The 20,111-nt window shown below is 38.8% G+C and overlaps 1 protein-coding gene across 2 annotated transcripts in view; it reads left to right on the forward strand.

The window, feature by feature from the left end:
* Positions 1-1,388: 1,388 nt before the first annotated feature.
* furina (furin (paired basic amino acid cleaving enzyme) a) overlaps positions 1,389-20,111 on the forward strand; it is a 94,326-nt gene continuing 75,603 nt past the window's right edge. The window contains exons 1-2 of one of the 2 annotated variants that reach the window (XM_030414093.1): positions 1,389-1,577; positions 10,312-10,638. In XM_030414093.1, the coding sequence (XP_030269953.1) occupies positions 10,429-10,638 (210 nt within the window). In that variant the 5' untranslated portion in view covers positions 1,389-1,577; positions 10,312-10,428. Of the gene's footprint in view, positions 1,578-1,726; positions 2,178-10,311; positions 10,639-20,111 lie in introns of those variants that run through there. The other variant, XM_030414095.1, reaches the window with a different exon arrangement.

Consider the following 20,111-nt stretch of genomic DNA (forward strand, 5'->3'; position numbering starts at 1 on the left):
TTATACTGCTAGCACAGGAGCTTTGGCCCAGAACACGCTGGTAATATCACTTAAAAAGAAACAGATAAAAAACTATTAACCCTCTGGGGTCTGGGGTATAATTGGCCGTTTTGACCATTTTTGATTTTACCATTATATTTCACCTTAAAAACAATTTCCCTTGCCTTGTTTGGTGTCATTATTTTCACCACAACCTCACATGTGTGACTGTACAGTTATTTTTTCATTTTGACATACTGTATTAACACAATGGACCTAAATTCACAAAAAAACATAAAATCCGAGTAGGAAAAAGTTAGTTTTTTTACTGTGAAAACCACAAATATGCTCAGCGAACCATTTTTATTACTTATAATGCAAATATATATTGTTGTTTGCTAAATCTGTGCATAAGTTTTTGAAATTTACAAATTTATATGTAACTATGTACATTTAAATGCAGGCAACGCCCCAGGCTCAGGTCTGCCTGAGCTCCTCCAGCTCAATGAAAAGCTGCACTGCCTGCTCCACATTCGGCACTCTCCTTGTTGTTTTGACTCATTAAACACAAAAACGACTCCACTACACACTAAACACACTACATAACACACTAACTATGCACTCCAAACACGCTAAATGTCACAAATCTCCCAACTCTCAAAACTCGCGATCTCTGTCGCTGCCTCTCTGACCGGCACTGCTGCTTTCACTTTTCCGCCCCGTCCCTTCCAAATCTTCCCCCCCTCCCTCAGCAACCAAATCACGTGATTTGCCATGTAATTTTGTGATTGGCTGGTGTGGTGCCTTTTTCCACCAATAGGAACATGTTTTTTTTGCTTGCACTTCCTGTTTGCGGACACGTCCGTGAGGAAAGCCCGATCTCTTTTCCGTCTCTTCCTGCACCAAACGCGCAGCAAACGTGACAGCAACGTTAGCGAAAAAGTGTGGCGTACATAATACATCGTAACTCCGGTTTTACTTGGCCTATCAACACGATTTAAAAACTGGCATATAGTTTGAAGGTTGCTCTAACACATAGAGTCAGAACGGAGACTCACAGAGGCTCCGTCTCGCTGCTACGTCATCTTAAATTAGTCACGTGATTTTGACGCGCCGGCGCGTCAATCGACCTCAGAGGGTTAAGCCTTCATTTGTGTGTATTCATAGTGTCAATGAGTTATCAAATAATGCGGTCTAATTTTAAATGTTAGAAAATAAATGTTGCCTTTCCAAAAGTGGACATTTATGTAGAATGAACCTAAAAGTGTTACCATATGTTCCTTTACTGTGTCTGTATAAGAACTTTCTAATAAAGACTGCATTTCTTGGTGACCAGTGACCAGCAGGTGGTGGTGTAGCAGCGCCGCTGGTCGCTGAGTAGGTGTTGCTGTAACGTCCCCACTTTGTCCACAGTCGTGACGTATTTCCTGGGGCTTGTACAGACCACTCAGCGGCACACCAGAGGGGTATCATGACTATTTATAACCAGCAATTCTCCCTTATCAATTTTTCAGTCGCTTCACCGTTCTGTCGTCGGTTCTAACACCGCGGTGAGAGACAACAACAGGCCGGGTCGAGCAGGATGTAAAAGGAAGCTGGTAAGTTGAGCTGAATGTAAGTTTCCCGTCTGCTCCGGTTTGTATTTCGTACTTGTTTGGGCTGCGCGGTCGCCGAGTTTGACGTGTTCTCGTCTTCAGTCCCACCGGGGACCCTGACACGGGACGGCTCCGGACTGCATGTTGTCCTATTGATCCCGGTTGCTGTCAGTTTGTGTGTATCGGCTCGAGAGGAGAAGGAGAAGAGGAGGGGGTCTCACTCACTCACACACACACATGCCGAGGTGACGTCGACTGCGCCGCGTCCGGTTACTGTGGTGGTTCCTGCGAAAAAATTGTCGTGATCCACACCGCTTCTCCTCCGTCGGAATGAGTAGTAACAATGTGAGGTCGGAAATGTTCGTCAGGGCTGGATGAGAGAGAGGGAAGAGGAATTTAAAAAAAAGGGGGAGGCACCTTTGAGACGGATCGGGTCAAGCCTACCGTGGTGTCAAGTTTACGTTAATCACGTCGCGGTACAGTTTCAGACATATTTGTCAAGCGGAGGGAGGTAGTCATCATCGGATCTGCTCCAACCGCCGCCGCCACTCCGACACAAATTATGACTAACTACGTGTTGTTGTCACGGACTTAACGCGTGAGGTGAGTCGACCCCAACGCAAACTCACGACTTTACTCCTATCAGCTGATATATTTAAACCTCTTAACTTCAGCTCCTAAACATTCAAGTGTTTGGCTGTAGAGGCCTGACAGACAGACAGAGACAGAGAGAGAAGTTTTCCTCCTTCCTGAACTGAAACTGCAGTTAATCTTTAACAGAACGTGTTGCTGTTTACACATGCAGCCTAAAAGTGAACTTTTTAATGCTAAAATCTGACCATGGAGCGCTTACGTTCCCTTTAGGAATGAACTTTGACATGAGAGGTGATCAATGCAGATCTGAACGCTTCGTTTGTTGCTGGACCTACCTGCTGTGGTCGTGCATTTGACTCGTTATCTGATGAGACACAATCCAGGCTGATGTGAATATGTTTTGTGAAAACCATCCTCTGCATAACTGAGCTTGGAGCTATTTATTGTGTAGAAATGAGGCCGTTTCATTGTGGTGACTGACCTCCTTGGGTTGTTTGTGCCTCCAGTAAGCTGTAATTTTGCTTCTCCAATGAGGCAATATTGAGCTGTTGATCATTATGGATAAACAAGGTTATTGAGCCCCGGGAATGTTTGTACTTGTGCCAAATGACAACTGAAATTATGTAGTGGAAGTATAACTTCTTGCTTGCACGGTTTGATAAGATGTTTAGAGTTTTAAAGGTGCACTTTGTTGTTTTGGCGAAGAAAAGATCTTCACTGACAGATTTTCTTTATCCCTAAACAAACCAAAGTCACTATTTCATACTATTTTACTTTGTTTAAATTATCCTTCTAGCATTAAACACTGGTCTGGGGATTAAATGTGCGATATCCAAATTGCAAGAAGATGCAATTATTTCTTAAAAGTAAAATGTAACAGCATTTTAATGAAATAATGTAGTGCTGCAGAGATTCCCAGGCCCATAATCTGGGCCAGACGTGTTTGTTTGGTGCAGACCCCAACTAACATCACATGGTCATGATTTTAAAAGTTTTTTCCCATTATAGATAAAAATTATGATGCGAAAATGACCTTTCCCACTAACTGTGAATGTTATCACTGTTGCAAAATCTGTCCCTTGCAATATGCTTTTTCCTGAACATATTGTGCAGCCCTAGTTTGTAAGCTCTTTAAGCCATTTAAGCCATTAAATGTTACATGGGTTGTATAGTTATATACCCATACAAATTCCCTCATGATAAAAGATGACAGCAAAACGCATTCAATACATTGTGTGTTATACATTAAACTATAGCTGTGATGTCCTAAACAAGAATGCAAAATTATGATTAAACCACTGGAGAGAGTTTGGAAGTTGCGACTCAGGAGGTAGAGCAGGTTGTCCACTGATCACAGGATTTGCAGCTAGATCTCTGCGCAAGACACTGAAACCCGAAAATGCTTCTGATTGTCAGGGCTGCACCCTGCCTGATGGCTTGCTGCCATCAGGGTGTATGTGTGTGTGCCTGAATGGCTTAATGAATAGCAAAACCTTCTAAAGGTTACCTGTTATTAAAAGCTTTCATTTAGAAGGTCAGACAATGTAACAAATGAGGTGTTGAAACAGAGAGATGTTTTTCAGTTTTTCATTATTCTAAAAAAAGGCTTTCATACTTGTAGTTTAAGGATCTGGATTCATACAACTTGTTGTATATTTCAACCATTTTGCATCCTGTTATTTTCACCTTTTACCTTACTTTGAGCCCCTGTGGACTTCCACTGTTTTTAAATATTTTGATTAATAACGCAATGAATCTAATTCAAAAGCAGTCTCCATCAAGGTCCTTCTGTAGAGATGTTTGAATGCCATCACAACTCCTTTTTTCTGTCATTCAGCTTTCAGTAAAAGCTTCGTGGCGTCCAGTTATAACGAGGAATCTGCAAGCAAGAAACATTTGTTTGTGCTAAATGCAGAAGTTATATGTGAACTGTCTTAAAAAAAAATTGATACTAAATCTATGCACAGTCTTACCGATCTACATATATAATCCGATCAAAATCCAGATCTGTAGTCAAACTTTTGCTGGTATATCACAGGCTTTTTATACTGTTTTAAACACATTAGACTGTTTGGGAATAATCAGACAACATCGTCAAGATTCATATTTGCTTTAAACCCTAATTTGCACTTCTAGAATAGGAAGTGTCGTTGCCATGATGCAGATTTAAACCTAATTGGGAAAACCAAATGACCAAACAATCCAAACACGTTAAAACATAGTCTTTGAGATAATAATGGCCTGAATGGTTAATTGGTTAATTATTCTAGAGACCATACTTTTTTAAAATAGAGACTTGGTGAAGTGTTGCTTCCTATACACCTCAATGACATGCTATAACAACCGTTGCTGGTAGCCCAATGCTATCGATATTAGAGAGAGATATTGACTTAATAAATGTCAGAATGTGAGAGCTGGCAGTAGAACACGATTTTTGAGTGTGAGGAAAGGGTCATGTGGGCTAAATGCGTTTGAGTTCATTTTTATTTCATTAAAATGTAAATAATGAACCAAAGATGTGTAAAGTGTTTCCTTTCTAAAACGTCCTGATGAGTTCAGTAATGAGGTGGGTATTATCCTTTGGGTTTAATGACACTTGGCTAATTATAATTTGGTTGTATTTTTTTTTCTCTGTTATAACTTCTGTTATCACAGTCTGACATATGGTATCATTTACTGAGGTAACACTAAAGACTACTCACAGCACCACGGTCTGCTCCTCCTTTGTCTCTCGCCAACAGTGAAGTAGTTGAGCAGTTGTTAAGTTATGGTGTGTGGTTTTCACGCTGACGTTAAAGAAACTGAGTGGTTGAGCGCCCAGATGAGGTCACAGACGTCGGTACTTAAAGTCAGAGTGTGTGTCTGGAAATCAAACAGAGGTTTGGGAACATTCACACTGTTGACCTGTTGCATCAAAGGACAGAGGACAAAGTTGAGTGAGTTATCCAACAGATTTATCTCTTGGTTTCCCACCTTTCTCATTCGGTTATTTTATGCAGTATTTTATGATTTAGATTAATTTAAATCTGGTTAATACTTTCATTATTTCAGACAAGAAGCATTTCGTGTTTGTCTTTAATTTCAATAGGAACTGAGATAGAAAAAGTAAACATGTAATTCATGTAGGGCGTGGATCCTTGCTTCTTAAATGAGGCAGATTTTTGAGTTCATAAAATAGGCTTAACTGAGCAGGAAGGAAGAATTAAAAAGGCGGCAGAGGGATTTGGGTGTTACTCAAGGTTGGCACATTTAAAGAGAGTTCTACTTTGAGAGACATGTCTGGCACTTGATTTGTTCCGCTTGGTTTAATAATCACAGTTCTTGTTTTTGAATATAGTCATTTCTGTTTTGAAGCCAGTCGTTATCCATGTTACTTATATAAGAAATAACATTTACCATTGAAACGCCTGACATGGATTAGCAGCTTGTCGTACCGACTCCCAGCCAGGCTGACCTGTAAGCTGGCTGATCTCTAATGACTCAGTCACCTGTAGTGTCACAACCCACTGAACCCTTTAGACATTACTCATCACTTTGCATTGGAAGCTTTTCACAAAAAGGATTTAGATTTAGATTTTGAATTGCTACTGCAGTATCACTAAACATACTGTGTATGTATAACAGCATAAATAAATGATGAATGCCATCGATAGAAGTGAGAGGGGATCTACAGTAACTGTATTTGTTTTAACAATGTATGCAAAAGAGGAAGTGATATTATCAAGGGAGATCCTTAAACTAGTGAGAAACCAGCCAGATGGGAAAATTATCCACCAAAGGGATTTTTACAGGAGCAGTAAAGTAATTCTTCTGAGAAGGCAGTTTAATTAATGAATACCAGATGAAGATCTATCACTGAAGCTTTAAATTTTGTTTCATTTTGTTGCATTTTTGCCTACAGATCTGTTGTTACTTAAATGCAAATATACACAAAACACTAACTCTATTTTATCCAACAAAATGTATTTTGAGTTACACATGCCAGTAAATATGTAGGTAAAATTTAAAACAAAATTCCTAGTTAAGAATGAATAACTGGTTTCCACAAATTGCCGTTAGTTAAATGTAACAGCTGAGCAAGACATTTGATGAGAATAAAGCAGATGTTCATTTGGAATCTATTAGTCTGTGTCTGCATTTCATGGAAAAAAACTTTTGACACAAATAAAAGGTCCTCAGAATGGAAAAAAATCAATATAACACAGCCCTTTTATAACCACCATTAACTATGGTCTCAGTTATAAACACAATTTAATTTGAGTTTTTCGACAATGTCACCCACATATGAACTTTATGAGCTTTGTAAAGAGCAAATTTATAGCAGGGTTGTTGTATTTGATTGTATTACACTGTATAGGTGTACCTATATATTAGTGACTATTGACTGGATTAAACATTTTTATGTACAACAGAAGGAAACAGACACACTTAAGTTGTTGATCATGGTTAAACCAAGACAGGAATAAGATGCACCAACATCGTCCTTTGAGTTTCTAAGCAGTGGATTGACGCCAGCTGGCAGCAAGTGACACAGATTATCTGCACCTAAAAGTCTTTCCAGAAGTCAATGCAGCCATTACCGCAAATTCCTTCAGTTGTATATGTAGCTGGTCAGACAGAGTGGGCAACAGTTTAGCTGGCAGCCAGCGCTTTGGGGATCTATGTACTTTGCCTTGTCATTGCCGTCTAGATAGATAAAATAGAGTAAAAACACTTGTATATTGAATTATACATCCAATTGGATGGGTATTGTAAATTAGAATTGGCTATAAATGCTGGTGTGCCGTCAATTTATGCTATATACTTGTATGTTTACAAATAACATTAAATAATACAAATAAGAAAAATATTGAATATTGTAGTATATTGAAATTACATTGAAAATAAGTGGGGATGTAACCAAGAAGGGTAACTAGACGGCATAAGAAATGTTTCATAGATCCTCTATTGATGCAAGGAGACTTTGCGATTTTTTTTAACCCTGCGATATATATTGCAATATGAAAAAATACAGGAATTTTTTAATGAGATTACCTGAATGTAACTTTGTTATGCTGCATTTCAAAATGAGAAGCGTTTATATTTCATATGAGCTCATTCATGCGTGCTTGCACCCTCCTAGAACTTCCATTCCCCATGCTGGCTTACTTTCATTTAAAAAAAATAAGTCCGTCTAATTTTCCTTCGGGTGCGGGTGGGTGTTGGTGACAATTTATAGCGGGTTGGCTCGGGTGCGAAATGTAATTTGTGCTACTGTAGGAAAATGGGTCGGATGCACTTTTAAGTATGGCGTGCACGGGCGGGTTTTTAAAATAAGACCTGTGCAGGACTCTGCTGTGTGGTACCGACGTAAATCGTCAAACAAATTAGTTGTGTTACCTCTCGTTGTGGCAATAGATGCAAGGCACTGCCGACACAGAACATGTTTGGTCAATATCATCCTTCTTGTAGCTGAAATAATTCCAGATAACTGACGTTGCTTTTCTTTTGGGCACCAAGTCTTAGTTTTGGTGATTTTCTCTTGTTCGTTGCTCATTTTTCAATGTTGTTACCAGCGACTAACTCCTTGTGCAGGGGTGTGGTCTGCTTCAGGACACTGATTAAGAACTAATGTGATTGGTGGATCGCTGCACATTGTTTGTCAGGTACCTTTGAAATTAGATGAGTTCATTTGCCTCCTACATCGCAGGAACTGCTATGTGACTATTGCTGAAACGATATATCGTGCAGCCCTAATTTCTACCTTTTGGTTGTTTTTATTTTTAATTCTTGTGTCTTTTTTTTTTTTTTCGGACAATATTATTTGAACTTTTCCAACCCTAACCTGTAAAACGCACCAGGATAAATCTGTTGTTGTCTCTCTGCTGTTGTAAATACCCATATCTTTTTAAATTAGAAAGTGAAAATAGAAATGGCCTACAAGTTCCAAACTAACAATAGCATAGCTACCAGTGCTGTAAAATGAGAATTGTATCAAATCTGTATATGTGGTGCTTTATCCAGCAGCTTGAATTGCATTGAAGTGAATTCGGCTGGAGTATTTTTAATGTGAAAGTCTTGGTAATGATACACTAAAAGACTTTCTGAGTGCAGAACACAAACGTCCAAATACCCCACATCACAACTCGCATAATTTTTGCGTCCCTAGGGAAAGTTTGAGGAGCTTGTTTGTTTGGACTGAGGCTTAGTGGCACAGTGAGTCAAGTTTGAGTATTTTGTTCATAAGATGACTAACGTAGGCGAACGGGTCATTATAGAAGGCTGTAACACTTGGAAAAAGATGAGAAACCCTGTCCCATAGTTGAGTGGAATCAGGAGAACAAATGTGAGTGCATACAGTAGGAAACATAGAATAGGAGCATTGTATTCAGTGCAGTCCAGTCAGCTCTGGGTTACAATAGAGTTAGCACTTTGGATAATGGTCTCAAGAGACTTATGGTGCAGCTGACACTTCTGGCTCGATAACAACAGTTTAGAGGCAAAATTGTATCAGCAAACAATTACACCATGAGCCGAGATCTGTCTCTGCTCACTGTGGCTACAATAGCTATATATGAACTATTGCTTTGTCTTATTCAGAAGATTGTGTTTTAGATGTTTTCTTACACCCACACTCTGATTGTAAATTGTAAATGTGTGCTACACTTTCTCTGACACTTTGAGACTATATGTTCTCTCCTTGGCCGCAGTCATTCAGCCACTGCTGCCTCAGGCATTTAAACTCCACCCGCTACTGGCTGCTTTACCTCGTAGTGAGACTGCTGTGATCCCCTCAGCATCCAGGGCGTAGTCTATTTTTCCAACCGCATCTCTCCCCCTTTGCCGCTGAACCAGTGCACCTAAGCATTTTCCTTTTGCAATCTACCGTTTACACCCATGGGAGTGTAAACGCCAAGATCTGCTGCTGTTTGTCTGACCACAACACCAGGTCCAGCCTTGACATCCTATTCGCTTCTTCCTGTGGGTTATAAAACAGAGTTACTATACTTGCAGTTTTCATTAGTTTTTATTTTCATTTGGTTTTTAAATTTTTATTTTAATTGAGTTTAGTTTCACAGTTCCAGAGTGGGTTGACTCACTTAAGGTTAGTTTGTTAGATTCAGCATTAGTTGTTATTTGTTTTAATAAAGTATGGGTCTATTTATCAAGGTCAAGATTTAAGAAGTATAGATATTACAATACTTTACACTTTGTGAAGGCAATTTGTTGACAGTCACGCAGACATCTGACTCTGAAATATATGCAGCAATGCCTCCTCATGCTTGCTGTGTTGACAGATTTGACTTTTTAACACACAAATTAAATTAATACTTTTTACTGTATTTTTTAAGATTATTTTTGAGATAGTTTTGGAAGTACACAATAATGTTTCAGTTAGCCTCTCCTTTAGTCTAGTTTTCATTTATATTTTGAGTTGACCCTTTTTTTCCAAACCTAGTTTTAGTTTTAAGTTTGATTTTATTTAACTTTGATAATCTGGTTATCAAACAACAGTATATAGAAGGGCTGTAGTCCGTCCAGTCCAGAGTCCAAGTTTTTCCTATTGTACAAAATAAATATATAACTTACTGTTGTTTGGCTTCATTTCAGCACGTCAGCGTTGAGTTACATTGAGCTTATTCCTGACTTCCTCTTTATTCTACGGAACATTGAAGCAACTGCAAAGGGAGGAACAAAACCTCAAATTTGGGTGTTCTCAAATTGTTCTATTGTTTGGCCTCATGTGAATAGAACCAATCACAATGTTTGTGTACAACACCGTCCAGGTAGAACACTCATGTGTCAAGTGGCTAGCTTCTTCTTTGATAATGTTATTTAAGAGTATGCATCTCTTACACTTTTACTAACATTAGGTTGGTGATCTAATTGAGCTTTTAGGATGTCAATTTTCTAAAGTCAGTGGCCTGAGTATACCCAAAACCAGCAGTTAGTTCAACATGAGATGTTGCTGTTTGGTACATTTGTGTCATCATTGACGCTACCAGAATACATCTTTACATACAGTATATGTCTTTAAACATCATTTTTTGACGGTCATCGTGGATCACAAGGAATGACTCAACCGTGATCTACAGCAGGCTTTCTAAACTTTGTGGATATATATATAAACCTGCTGTGCTTTCTTCTCCCTTTTTCATGCTAGGTGAGCTGTGACTGTCCCCTTCTTTGTCTCTCTCTGTGCACCTGCATGCACCGCGGGCAGCCCCGGCCTGTCGGAGAGACGCTGCGCTCAGAGACTGTGCTGCACTAGGAGAAACCCATGGCTTTTGGCCCTCCATCTTCCTCCGTAGGCCGCAGGCTCAGGCTGCTGGAGGTGCTACTTGGGCCTCTGTTGGTCTTGCTGGTGTCTGGGCTGGGACCAGTGCGTACTGAGAAGGTCTACACAAACACATGGGCTGTCCACATACCTGGAGGTCAGGAGGAAGCAGAACGAATTGCCGCCAAACATGGGTTCATAAACTACGGACATGTAAGTTTAAAGATTTTTTTTATTTTCCTGCGTTTGCAGAGTGATATTGTTCAGACATGTTGAAAAAAGAACCAAAGCACTTTAAGTTTAGGGATCATACATGGGACATATGTAAAAAAATAAAGCCAACTAAAGTTTGACTATTCAAATACGACTCTTAGGCTTCCTGACAGGCGGTGAGCTTGCTGCTAGTATACACAGTGTGCCCTTTGTGTCTGACTTGTTAATTTCTTACTGTCTATCAATATATGGGTGTGTGCATTTATGATCATTATCAGTTATTTATGATTCTTTAAGATCCTGTTATTGGGCGGTCCCCGTCATAGTACAGTAAGTCTTCCCTTTTTTCCAATGTTTCATCTTGTTTTCCACTTTTTCCATCCAAGCACAAAACACCAGAAACTTTAACAGTATTATAGTAACTCCAAATCTTATTTATCTGATAAGTCTGTTGAAAAGCCATTGTTCAGCCTGTTGTGGATATGTAGTGTGTGATTGGGGTAAAGCCACTAAACATGTTTTCAGTGCTTCAGTGGGATCTTGGACAGCTCATTCAGTTGCATTTGAAGTGTATTGTTGCAACACTGGTGTTGCAAGCTTTTGAACCAGTCAAACATGTTACGACAAAAGACTTTTCTTTCCATCATTGTTGTTTGCTTGTTGGTGAACAGGTTACAACAATATTCCAAAGTTGGGAACAGATTACTGAAAGCTACTAAGGCTGAACCAATAGTTAATTACTTTTAGTGTCTAAATTCAAGAAGGAGCATGCATTGAGCATTTAAATAAATAATGGGACGAAATGCTGATGCAACACTGAAAAACGGATAGGAATGCTAGATTTCTGTGAAACTGTCGCGGTCAACATGGACTGTAAACACTGCAGAGAAAGTTGAAGAGTAAACTTTGCAAGAGCGAGGTCAGCCGTGTGGGTGTGCACCGAAACTTGGATGAACTGCATGATAAAATGACCCTTTCATTCAAGGCAAAGCATTTTTTTCTCTCTTTATAAAGTCACACAGTTCATATATATCTCAAAGCATCTTAATCAAATTGACTGGATAAGAATTCCAAAAAACGTGCTGTACGATTGTTATCTCCTGGCTGTTAAAGCTGGAGCAAGTAGCTGTTGTCGGACACAATCCAAAATGTTCTAATTAGCAGCAACGCTCAAGACAAATTATTGTGCGAGTTTCGCAGTAACCAGCCTTTGTGGGGGGTCGGGACAGAAAGCAAAGATGCTGTAAATTGTAAGGGTTGGACTGATTTAAAATACATTTTTAGTCTGCTAAAGGTGGTGCTTCCACCTTGAGCCAGGTTTCAATTATTAAGATCTTCTGCCCATAGCTTTTAATGCACAGTAGGTGGGCGATGTACTAATAAATATTTACTGTTTGCTTCAGTGACATCTTTTATCATTTCATCTGTGACCTCAGTGCAAACTGATTAGCTAACTCGTACTTTAACATTGTCACGTCCTGTCTTGACATTTTTATTTATTTTTTTTTTCAGTTCAGTCTTCAGAACAACCTTTTTTTGTGTCTTTGTTATCCATATAGAGTCTTCTTCATCTTGTTTACTATTCATAACGCAAATCTTATTTTGCTGACAGTCACTAATCCTGATAAAAGAGGAGCAGGTTGTTTCAATTCTATAACAAAAGTGCCTTTTTGGCTTTTGACCAGCACATTTTGAGAAATGAATGTTGATCTTGGTGTTGGATGTACTTACTTTGTACTTAACCTTTCCTCTTTCAACCACAATCTCTTTAAATGAGTATCAAAATGTGTGTCCAGTTGATTAAATATATCTGGATTGATGTGAAAACTGAGCAGATGTTGACATTGTTCTCATCAGTGATTGACTACTTCAATTATGGCTGTTTTAGGACCATCTGCTCCTCACAACTTGTTGGTGGACAAAAATATATTTAAATAGAAATGTGTTGTTTTTTTTCATAATAGAAGATATACCTTAAGACTCTAATTTTGATTGACTGATGTTTATATACAAAATGAAGACAGTTTTCATGTGCATTTGCAGTTTTTCAGTGAGGGAAAAATACCATGCACCATTTGGCCTCACTGGTCTTGACCAGGAATGTCACTTGTGCTGTGAATCACTGCAGGCAGACTAATGAGTAATCCTACACACTTAAATCCTCACACTATGTATTGCCTGTGGACAGCGAGGAATCCAGACGCAGCAATAACACCCATGTTCTTACAAAACTGCGCCCCAGAGGCAATGAGTATCTGTGTGGTTTGGCTGATCCCAATACTTTATTAAAACTATTTTATGATATGAGGGAGTGAGGGAAAATGGACCATTGTGTCTGACCAGAACTAGCTTGATGAGCTAGCATTTAAGATGGAAAACTGAACAGGGTCTAAGGAAGCAGTCTTAATAAAGTCCGCTAGAGAAACGCTGAGTAAAGCCTTGAGCTCTCTTAAATCTGAAACAAAAACAGATGTTCATGGTTTTTACTCTAAGCAGGTATTCTTTTCTATTAAACCTGCGTCATAAGTTAGATCCCTGATCTGGCACACATTTGCGTGCTGCTGAAAAAGTGGGTTAAGATAACCCAGTTGGGACCCAACATATCGCCAAGGAGATGAAGCCAAAAAAGCCCGACCTGACAGAGTGTGTGTTTTGTAGAACTAACTATAGACCCAACTTTGTGCTGCTAAGGCTTCCGAATATTACCTATGGCTTGATGTGCATGCGTTGGGCTACTGGCACCAAATTAAAAAGTAAGTTTGAGAAAACAGAAATACATGAGACAGAAGAAGGGAATAAGTTATTCTTCCACTTGAGGAGTCTCATTTAGTTTTCAGATGAAAAGTAGAGTAATAAAGTTAATTAGAAAGTATAGATAAATCACCATCAACTTCAGACTGGGTCTGCTCTCATGGTCTTTGTGCCATAGGAGTTAAGCGCAGAACTGATGAAGTCAATCAACAGAAGATGAATTGGCAACAATTTTCATAATAAATGTAAGTAATTTTTATAGAAATTCCAGCTTCTAAAATGTGACATTTTTGTGATCTCCTTTTTAGATGGTTAGTTGCACACAATAAGTAAATGAAAAATGGACAATAGTCTTGTTCAAGGAGAGATCACACTCTTGCATGATGAGTTGTCTTTATTGTCAAAGTCATTCGAATAGACTTTGACTTTGGATATACTGCAAAATCTTGCTGGCAGTTCCTCTATGTAAACTCCAGACTCCTCTCTTCAACTCATTCCTCTTTCCATCCTCTTCCTGCAACGTCTCACATCTAATTTTAGAGCAAGACTTCTCCTTGAACAAGACTTGTGTTCCTGGTAACTAGAAGGATCTTATAATTTAACGAAAAGGTGTATCTCAGTAGGAAATGTTTCAGACACAAATACAGACACAATACCTCATGTACTGTCAGTGGCAAAAATAAGCACTTTAACTGCATGTAACATTAAAAGTTGCAGTTGGCCCAAAGGTTTACGTTGCAATCTACTTGACAGATTCCAAAACTTTGGAAAGTATGGATCATTTAGAAAACAGCACAATTGAATTCAGGACCCCATACAGAATGCTGGAAATTCCCTTTAAAGTGCTTACAACACACAACCACATAGCCTACACCTATTCACATGCATATTCAAACACTGATGGCAGAAACTGTCATGCGAGGCTGTGACTTTCTGTTTTGTGGACAACCTGCTCTTCCGCCTGAACCAGTTTTTTTATTTCACTTTTGGATAGGGATCGACCGATATGTATTTTTTAGGGCCGATGCCGATTTTTTTTCATCAGCCTTAGCCGATGACCGATACGGACTGCCGATTTTCTTGAGCTGATATTTGGAACCGATACTACTTTTGATCCCTCAATTTGCGTCATAAAAATTACATAATGATGATAAAAAGTGTTACGAGTCATAATTTTAAAATAAGGAACATTTATTGAAAAAATGTGAAGTAGAACAAGAACAAGTAAACAATATTTAACAAATATTAAAAATGGGTGAGGTAAAACAGTGCTCTGTGAAATGCTGCCACACTGGACTGGTTTTCTGCTCGGCCATTTCTTGCAGCGTCTCCAGCAACACGAAGCTGCCTGTGGACACCTGTCTGTAAATAATGCCAGATCGGCGAACGCAGCAGCCCGCAACGGCCGATGCCGATACGCGTAAAAAACGCAAAAATCGGCCGATAATATCAGCCGGCCGATAATATCAGCCGGCCGATGTATCGGTCTATCACTACTTTTGAAAACTAGTTTTAAGTTGCAGCCATAATTAAGATGACTTTGGCTTTCAACACTGACTTTAGGGGGCATTCTACTGGGCACATAAATTCTGACGACATGACATCGCCATGATAAACAGAGTAAATGACATGGAACAGTCACATCTGTTATGCCCCTCGGTCTGTTATCGATGCATTCTGTTCATTAACTTTGAAAGGTGAGGTATAACCACAAGTAATGGCCGCCGTGACTGCATTCCAGTTTACGTCACTGCTCATTGATTAAAATGAAGCCATTACGTTGGAGCTGGAAACAAACAAATCTGTTAAATCTGTTTTCTTTTTTGCCTAAAGCTGATGGAGGGGAATGAGAGTTGCTTTGTGAGCTATGTGTGGGCCAGGCATGGTGACTGTGAGCTGTGGGGCTGTGCATGGCGCTCTGCGTCTGGCTCTGCTGGTGTGTGCAGGTGTTTGAATTAGGCAGGAGAGCTTGAGGGGAGGATCAAAGACTGCAGCTGGGCAGGTTTTACTGCTCTGATGATGGTTGTTTTTTTCATTCTACTCACTCTGTGGCATCAACACACCCAAAACACATCAGATTTTAATGTTCCTCCATCATGACACATGGTGCATGCAATCAGTAAGTGTGTACACTCGTTTTTGTCAACAGAATAATTAAGAACACAGTTTAAAATGTATGTTGCGCTTGGAGATGATTTTGCCTTAATGGTGAGAAAATATTTATATTCTTTTTAATGTTTTGAACTACAGAATTAATCCAGCTGATGTGTAATGTGTCTTTATTTTCTTGTCATTATAAGGGCTGCAACTAATTCTTATTTTCATTATGTATTACCCTCCCGATAATTTTCACAAATCATTTTTAAGATTTAATAAATTGATCAGAAAATGGTGATAAATGCTGGTCATTATTTCATAGAGCACACAATGATGCCTTTTAAATAGCTTTTGTTTGTCTGACCAACAGTTTAAAACCCATGGGTAATCATTTTGCTCTAATTTTATGATATGATAAGCATCAAATCATCACTTTTTTTTCTTGAAAAATGACCTAAACCAGAAATTGTTTATTTTATTGTTTAATTCAATAAACATTTTTGTTGATCGGCTAATCCTTTCAGCTCTGGTCCAAATATTAATTTGATTAATTGCTCAGTTAACTCATTATCTTCATTACTTTTCTATTTATTTAACTTACTGTCTTGCAGTTTTTGTCTGTTAATATCGAGCATTACATGAGAAGCTGAATGGGTAAGAAATGTAAGTCTATAAAGATAACTTGGTGAGTGTGAAAGATTGCCCGTAATCTAAAAGCTCTGCCACATCATGCAAACAGTCGTCCTTCGGGTGCCGTTGAGCTGTTATCTGCGGCCGCCTGTTGTCTTTAGTTTCACAGTTTGGCTCGAGTCATCCCTGAGGATGCTTTTATTTAATTCAGCATGTTAAATCAGCGGCAGCCTTCTGACTGGCACAACATCTTAGGAAAGTAGTTATTTTCAACTGTTTAGTGTGGTTTCTCCATTTGAAGCGTAGCAGTAGCAGAATTGCTGCCTGTTGGAAGATTTTGAAACTTCAATCAGACTCACTGTGACATAAATGGTTTGCTAGCGGAGCTGCACCATCTACGTTTGGGAGTGATACAGCAATGTGCTTATGTGAAATAGTCAGATTGCCGGATGCGCAATGTCAGGTAAGGCAAAGTCCAACATGTCATGCTAAAACTCTTTTGCTGCTTAGCTGGAAAGCAAAACTGGCAGGGTTCTTATTTTCCGTGACATATCTTCAAGAGAAGTCTTTCTTACTTGGTCTGATCTAAAGCGTAACTCCACCCACATTACACATTAAGATGTGTTGACAGCTCTTGAGGAGTACCACTCCATACATGTAATTAGTAGAATAAAGCCTTTTGTTGCTCTATAGGAAGTTACCCTTTAAAGGTTCTTGGATACATAGGAGTTTGTTGTTGAGTGATATATAGGCTCTGCATACACAGCGAACCACCAGTCACAATCATTCTCAACCAGTTTATCAACAAAAGCAGGGAATGATTTGATGAAATGTATTCCACTCCAAAAACCTCTCCGTCATTCTATAATGATGAATTCTTTCCAAATACAACTATTCATGTTGAGGAGAGTAAATTACATTGCAGAAAAACAGAATACAGCAATGTCACGTTTTTCCAGTACAGTGCCCTATTTGCTAAAATGTATTTTCCTCCCTCTTTTTTTCATGTTTTTAAGATTAGGATCACAGATCCACTGGTTGATGTGTTGCATCTGTCAGTCTAGTGTTGGGAGCCAGAGCTTACTTGAAGCCTATTCCTTTTCCCGTCACAACTAATCAGTCAGGGTGAGCTAGTCGGTGTGACAGTGGTGCTGGTTGTTTGTCAGTAAGGAAACTTTAAGGCAATGTTGCTTGACAGGAGCAAATCATGTTAAACCTTGATGCACTCTTAAGTGCCCCAACTGTCTCAGTTGAGTAACACACCCTCCATTCACTATCCCTTACTTGGATGTTGTATGACTTTAAAGTGCCTCCCCTTTTCTTCTCTTTACTGGTAAAGGAGATGCAATAGATGATGCCTGTATGGATTATTAATATTAATGTACCTTGGATGAAGCGGCCTGTCTGTTTTTAGACAGTACACCTCTAACTTTGACTCTGCTCCTAGATTATGGGGCCATTTGAGAACAAGGGGAATAATTAAAAGTAAGTTAAAGTAATAAAATCAAGAAACGGCTGACTCACACACTTGTAAATGGGTATTAACTGCCAACTTGCATCTCCTGATGGTTATTTTACATTTTAAAGACCTTTTCTTGCCCACATCATCAGACTTGCGCTGCAGTTTTTCAAGGGGATCTTAGATTTTTGGTGCTACGTCTGGTCCAATTGCACCTCCATTACAGTGATTTTTAAATAAATTGTAAAATGGGATTGGTATAAGTAGTACGAAGTGATTTGATAAGGAGGACTGACACAAGTTAAATAAAGCTTAAGAATCATTAGAGTGTAATCTGTGAATGGGATCAAACGACCATACGATCAAAGGCTTCATTTAAAAAATGTATTGGTTGTGGTTGCAGCTACAACAAAGCGGCTCTCTTTTGTTTGATCTGTTCAGCTCGACGGCTGGTGAGACTGCATAGATAGATGATTTCTTTTTATATTTTTTTAGGTCACTTGTGTTTTGGAACATTGTGCCTTTCTGTCTGTGGCCTCAGGCTTTCACCATCTCCTCCATCTTGAATGCAGCTCATGAAAGTTTGCTCATTGGTGATGAGGCTTACTGTCGCAATGCTTAACTTGATCTTTGCAATGTTGCACTGCAACTTTCTGCCTCGACCTTTTGTTAAGGGATTCACTGTGTTTTACATTCTAATTTACATTTTGGAATAACCCATCAGCCTAAACTACTGTCATTGTAGAGCTATAAAGTAAAGCTGCGCTTGCATAAATCTAACACCTTTTTACTTTTGTGGTTAACACAGTATGGTCATTTACCTGAAGAGAGCTAATGTCATGAGGAAGTTTTGCATAAAGGGTGTCAGAGCATCATTTCAGAGAAAGCCTTTTTGTTTCCTGCTTCCTCGTCCTGGAATATGAAACAGGTTCCTGGTGTTCTTTCATGAAATAAATGATATAAAATGTGCGGGACGCTATGTTTGAGGGATTCAAAATACATCTCTTATTTTTTGCTCAGAAGCCCTCTTTGATAGTTCACAGCCAGAGGTGCAAGAAAAAAGGTGATTGATGAATAAATAACTCTTTCTATTCCTACGCTCACTTCAAAGTTAAATCTCAGAAGAAGCGTGTCACTTCCCTTCTTGTGAAAAGTGGTTTCTATTGCTGGTGTGGGATAAACACTGCTGTGTTCGTACAGCTATTTTGGAGGCCGACATGCCTTCATTGCATGTGAGAGAGGATTGTGTTTGGCATACTGTGCCGTCAATGCTCTCTATTGGCACTATCTCAGCCCATTTCTGTTATCTAATGTGCTGATTTCTTCCCTCTTTTGTGAAGTGGTCAGACCCTTTAATGGAGATTATTAATATTCTGTGCAGCACAAGATTAAAAAGGAGCAAACGAGACGGATATTATCTGATGAAGTACATGAAATGACACTGTCCTATCTGTAACTCATGCCACGGCGCTGCACTCAAAGGCAGCCTCCTAAAGAAGTCCAACTTTAATCTAGCCCATAGTTTCTTAGGGGTTCTAAAGATATGGTGCAGGAATTAACTTCTAATCTCCACATTCTGTTGGTTTTCCCTTGTACTTTATACAGGCTGCTTTAAAAGAAAACTCCCAATAGGTCCTCACAATATCAGTTACTAATGATATATTTTACCACATACCTTAGTATGGACACAATGTGGTATATTTTAGTGTGGCTTTTACTACTTTTAGATCGTATTAACAAGCAAGAACATTTTTTTAAAGGTATTTCTCTCAGTAGTGTATGAATTAAGTAAACAGATTCCTGATAATTTATTTTACTTGGCTATCACAGTCATTAAGCTATTGTGCATCATCTACAAGCCTAGAAATAATAATGTTTTGGCATAATTACATTATTGAAATATCTATTTTTTTTTCCACTGTGAAGCAGGATTAATATGACTTCTGCCACATTTACATCAATATAAGCAGGCATATAAAGGTTTTTTTTTAAAGTGGGTAACCCCTCCTAAAAATAAAAGTATCCTCATTGCAGGAAACGAGTTTGGCTTGGGTATTATTCTTTCTTTTTTTGTTACATGCATTCTGTGTAAAGTCAGTAATTTTATTAACCTGTGTTGTCAGTGCTGAACATTTCAATTATTTGTATTGGTTTGGTTGAATAATGTGGTTTAAATGAGTTTTAGTGGAGGAATGTTTTGTTGACTTAACAACACAGTATGTCATTTCTACCACTAGTGGTCTCTCAGCCAAAGCAGTGAAGTCAAGTCAAGGCAAGGCACGTTTATTTGTATAGCACAATTCAGACACAAGGCAACTCAAAGTGCTTTTCAGGAGCATACAGATTACATTGAAAGACATTAAAAATGTCATTAAGACATTAAGAAACAAACATTAAGACAAGTAAGTTAAGATAGAAAAGGTTTAAAAGAGACAAGACTATAGAATAGAGGCACAATGCAGTTCAAAGGCTTGAAATTGCTTCAGTTAAAAGCAGTGGCAAACAGAAATGTCTTTATTCTTGATTTAAAAGAGGT

The sequence above is a fragment of the Sparus aurata genome, chromosome 4 (assembly GCF_900880675.1).
Source record: "Sparus aurata chromosome 4, fSpaAur1.1, whole genome shotgun sequence".
In the NCBI taxonomy this organism is placed as follows: domain Eukaryota; kingdom Metazoa; phylum Chordata; class Actinopteri; order Spariformes; family Sparidae; genus Sparus; species Sparus aurata.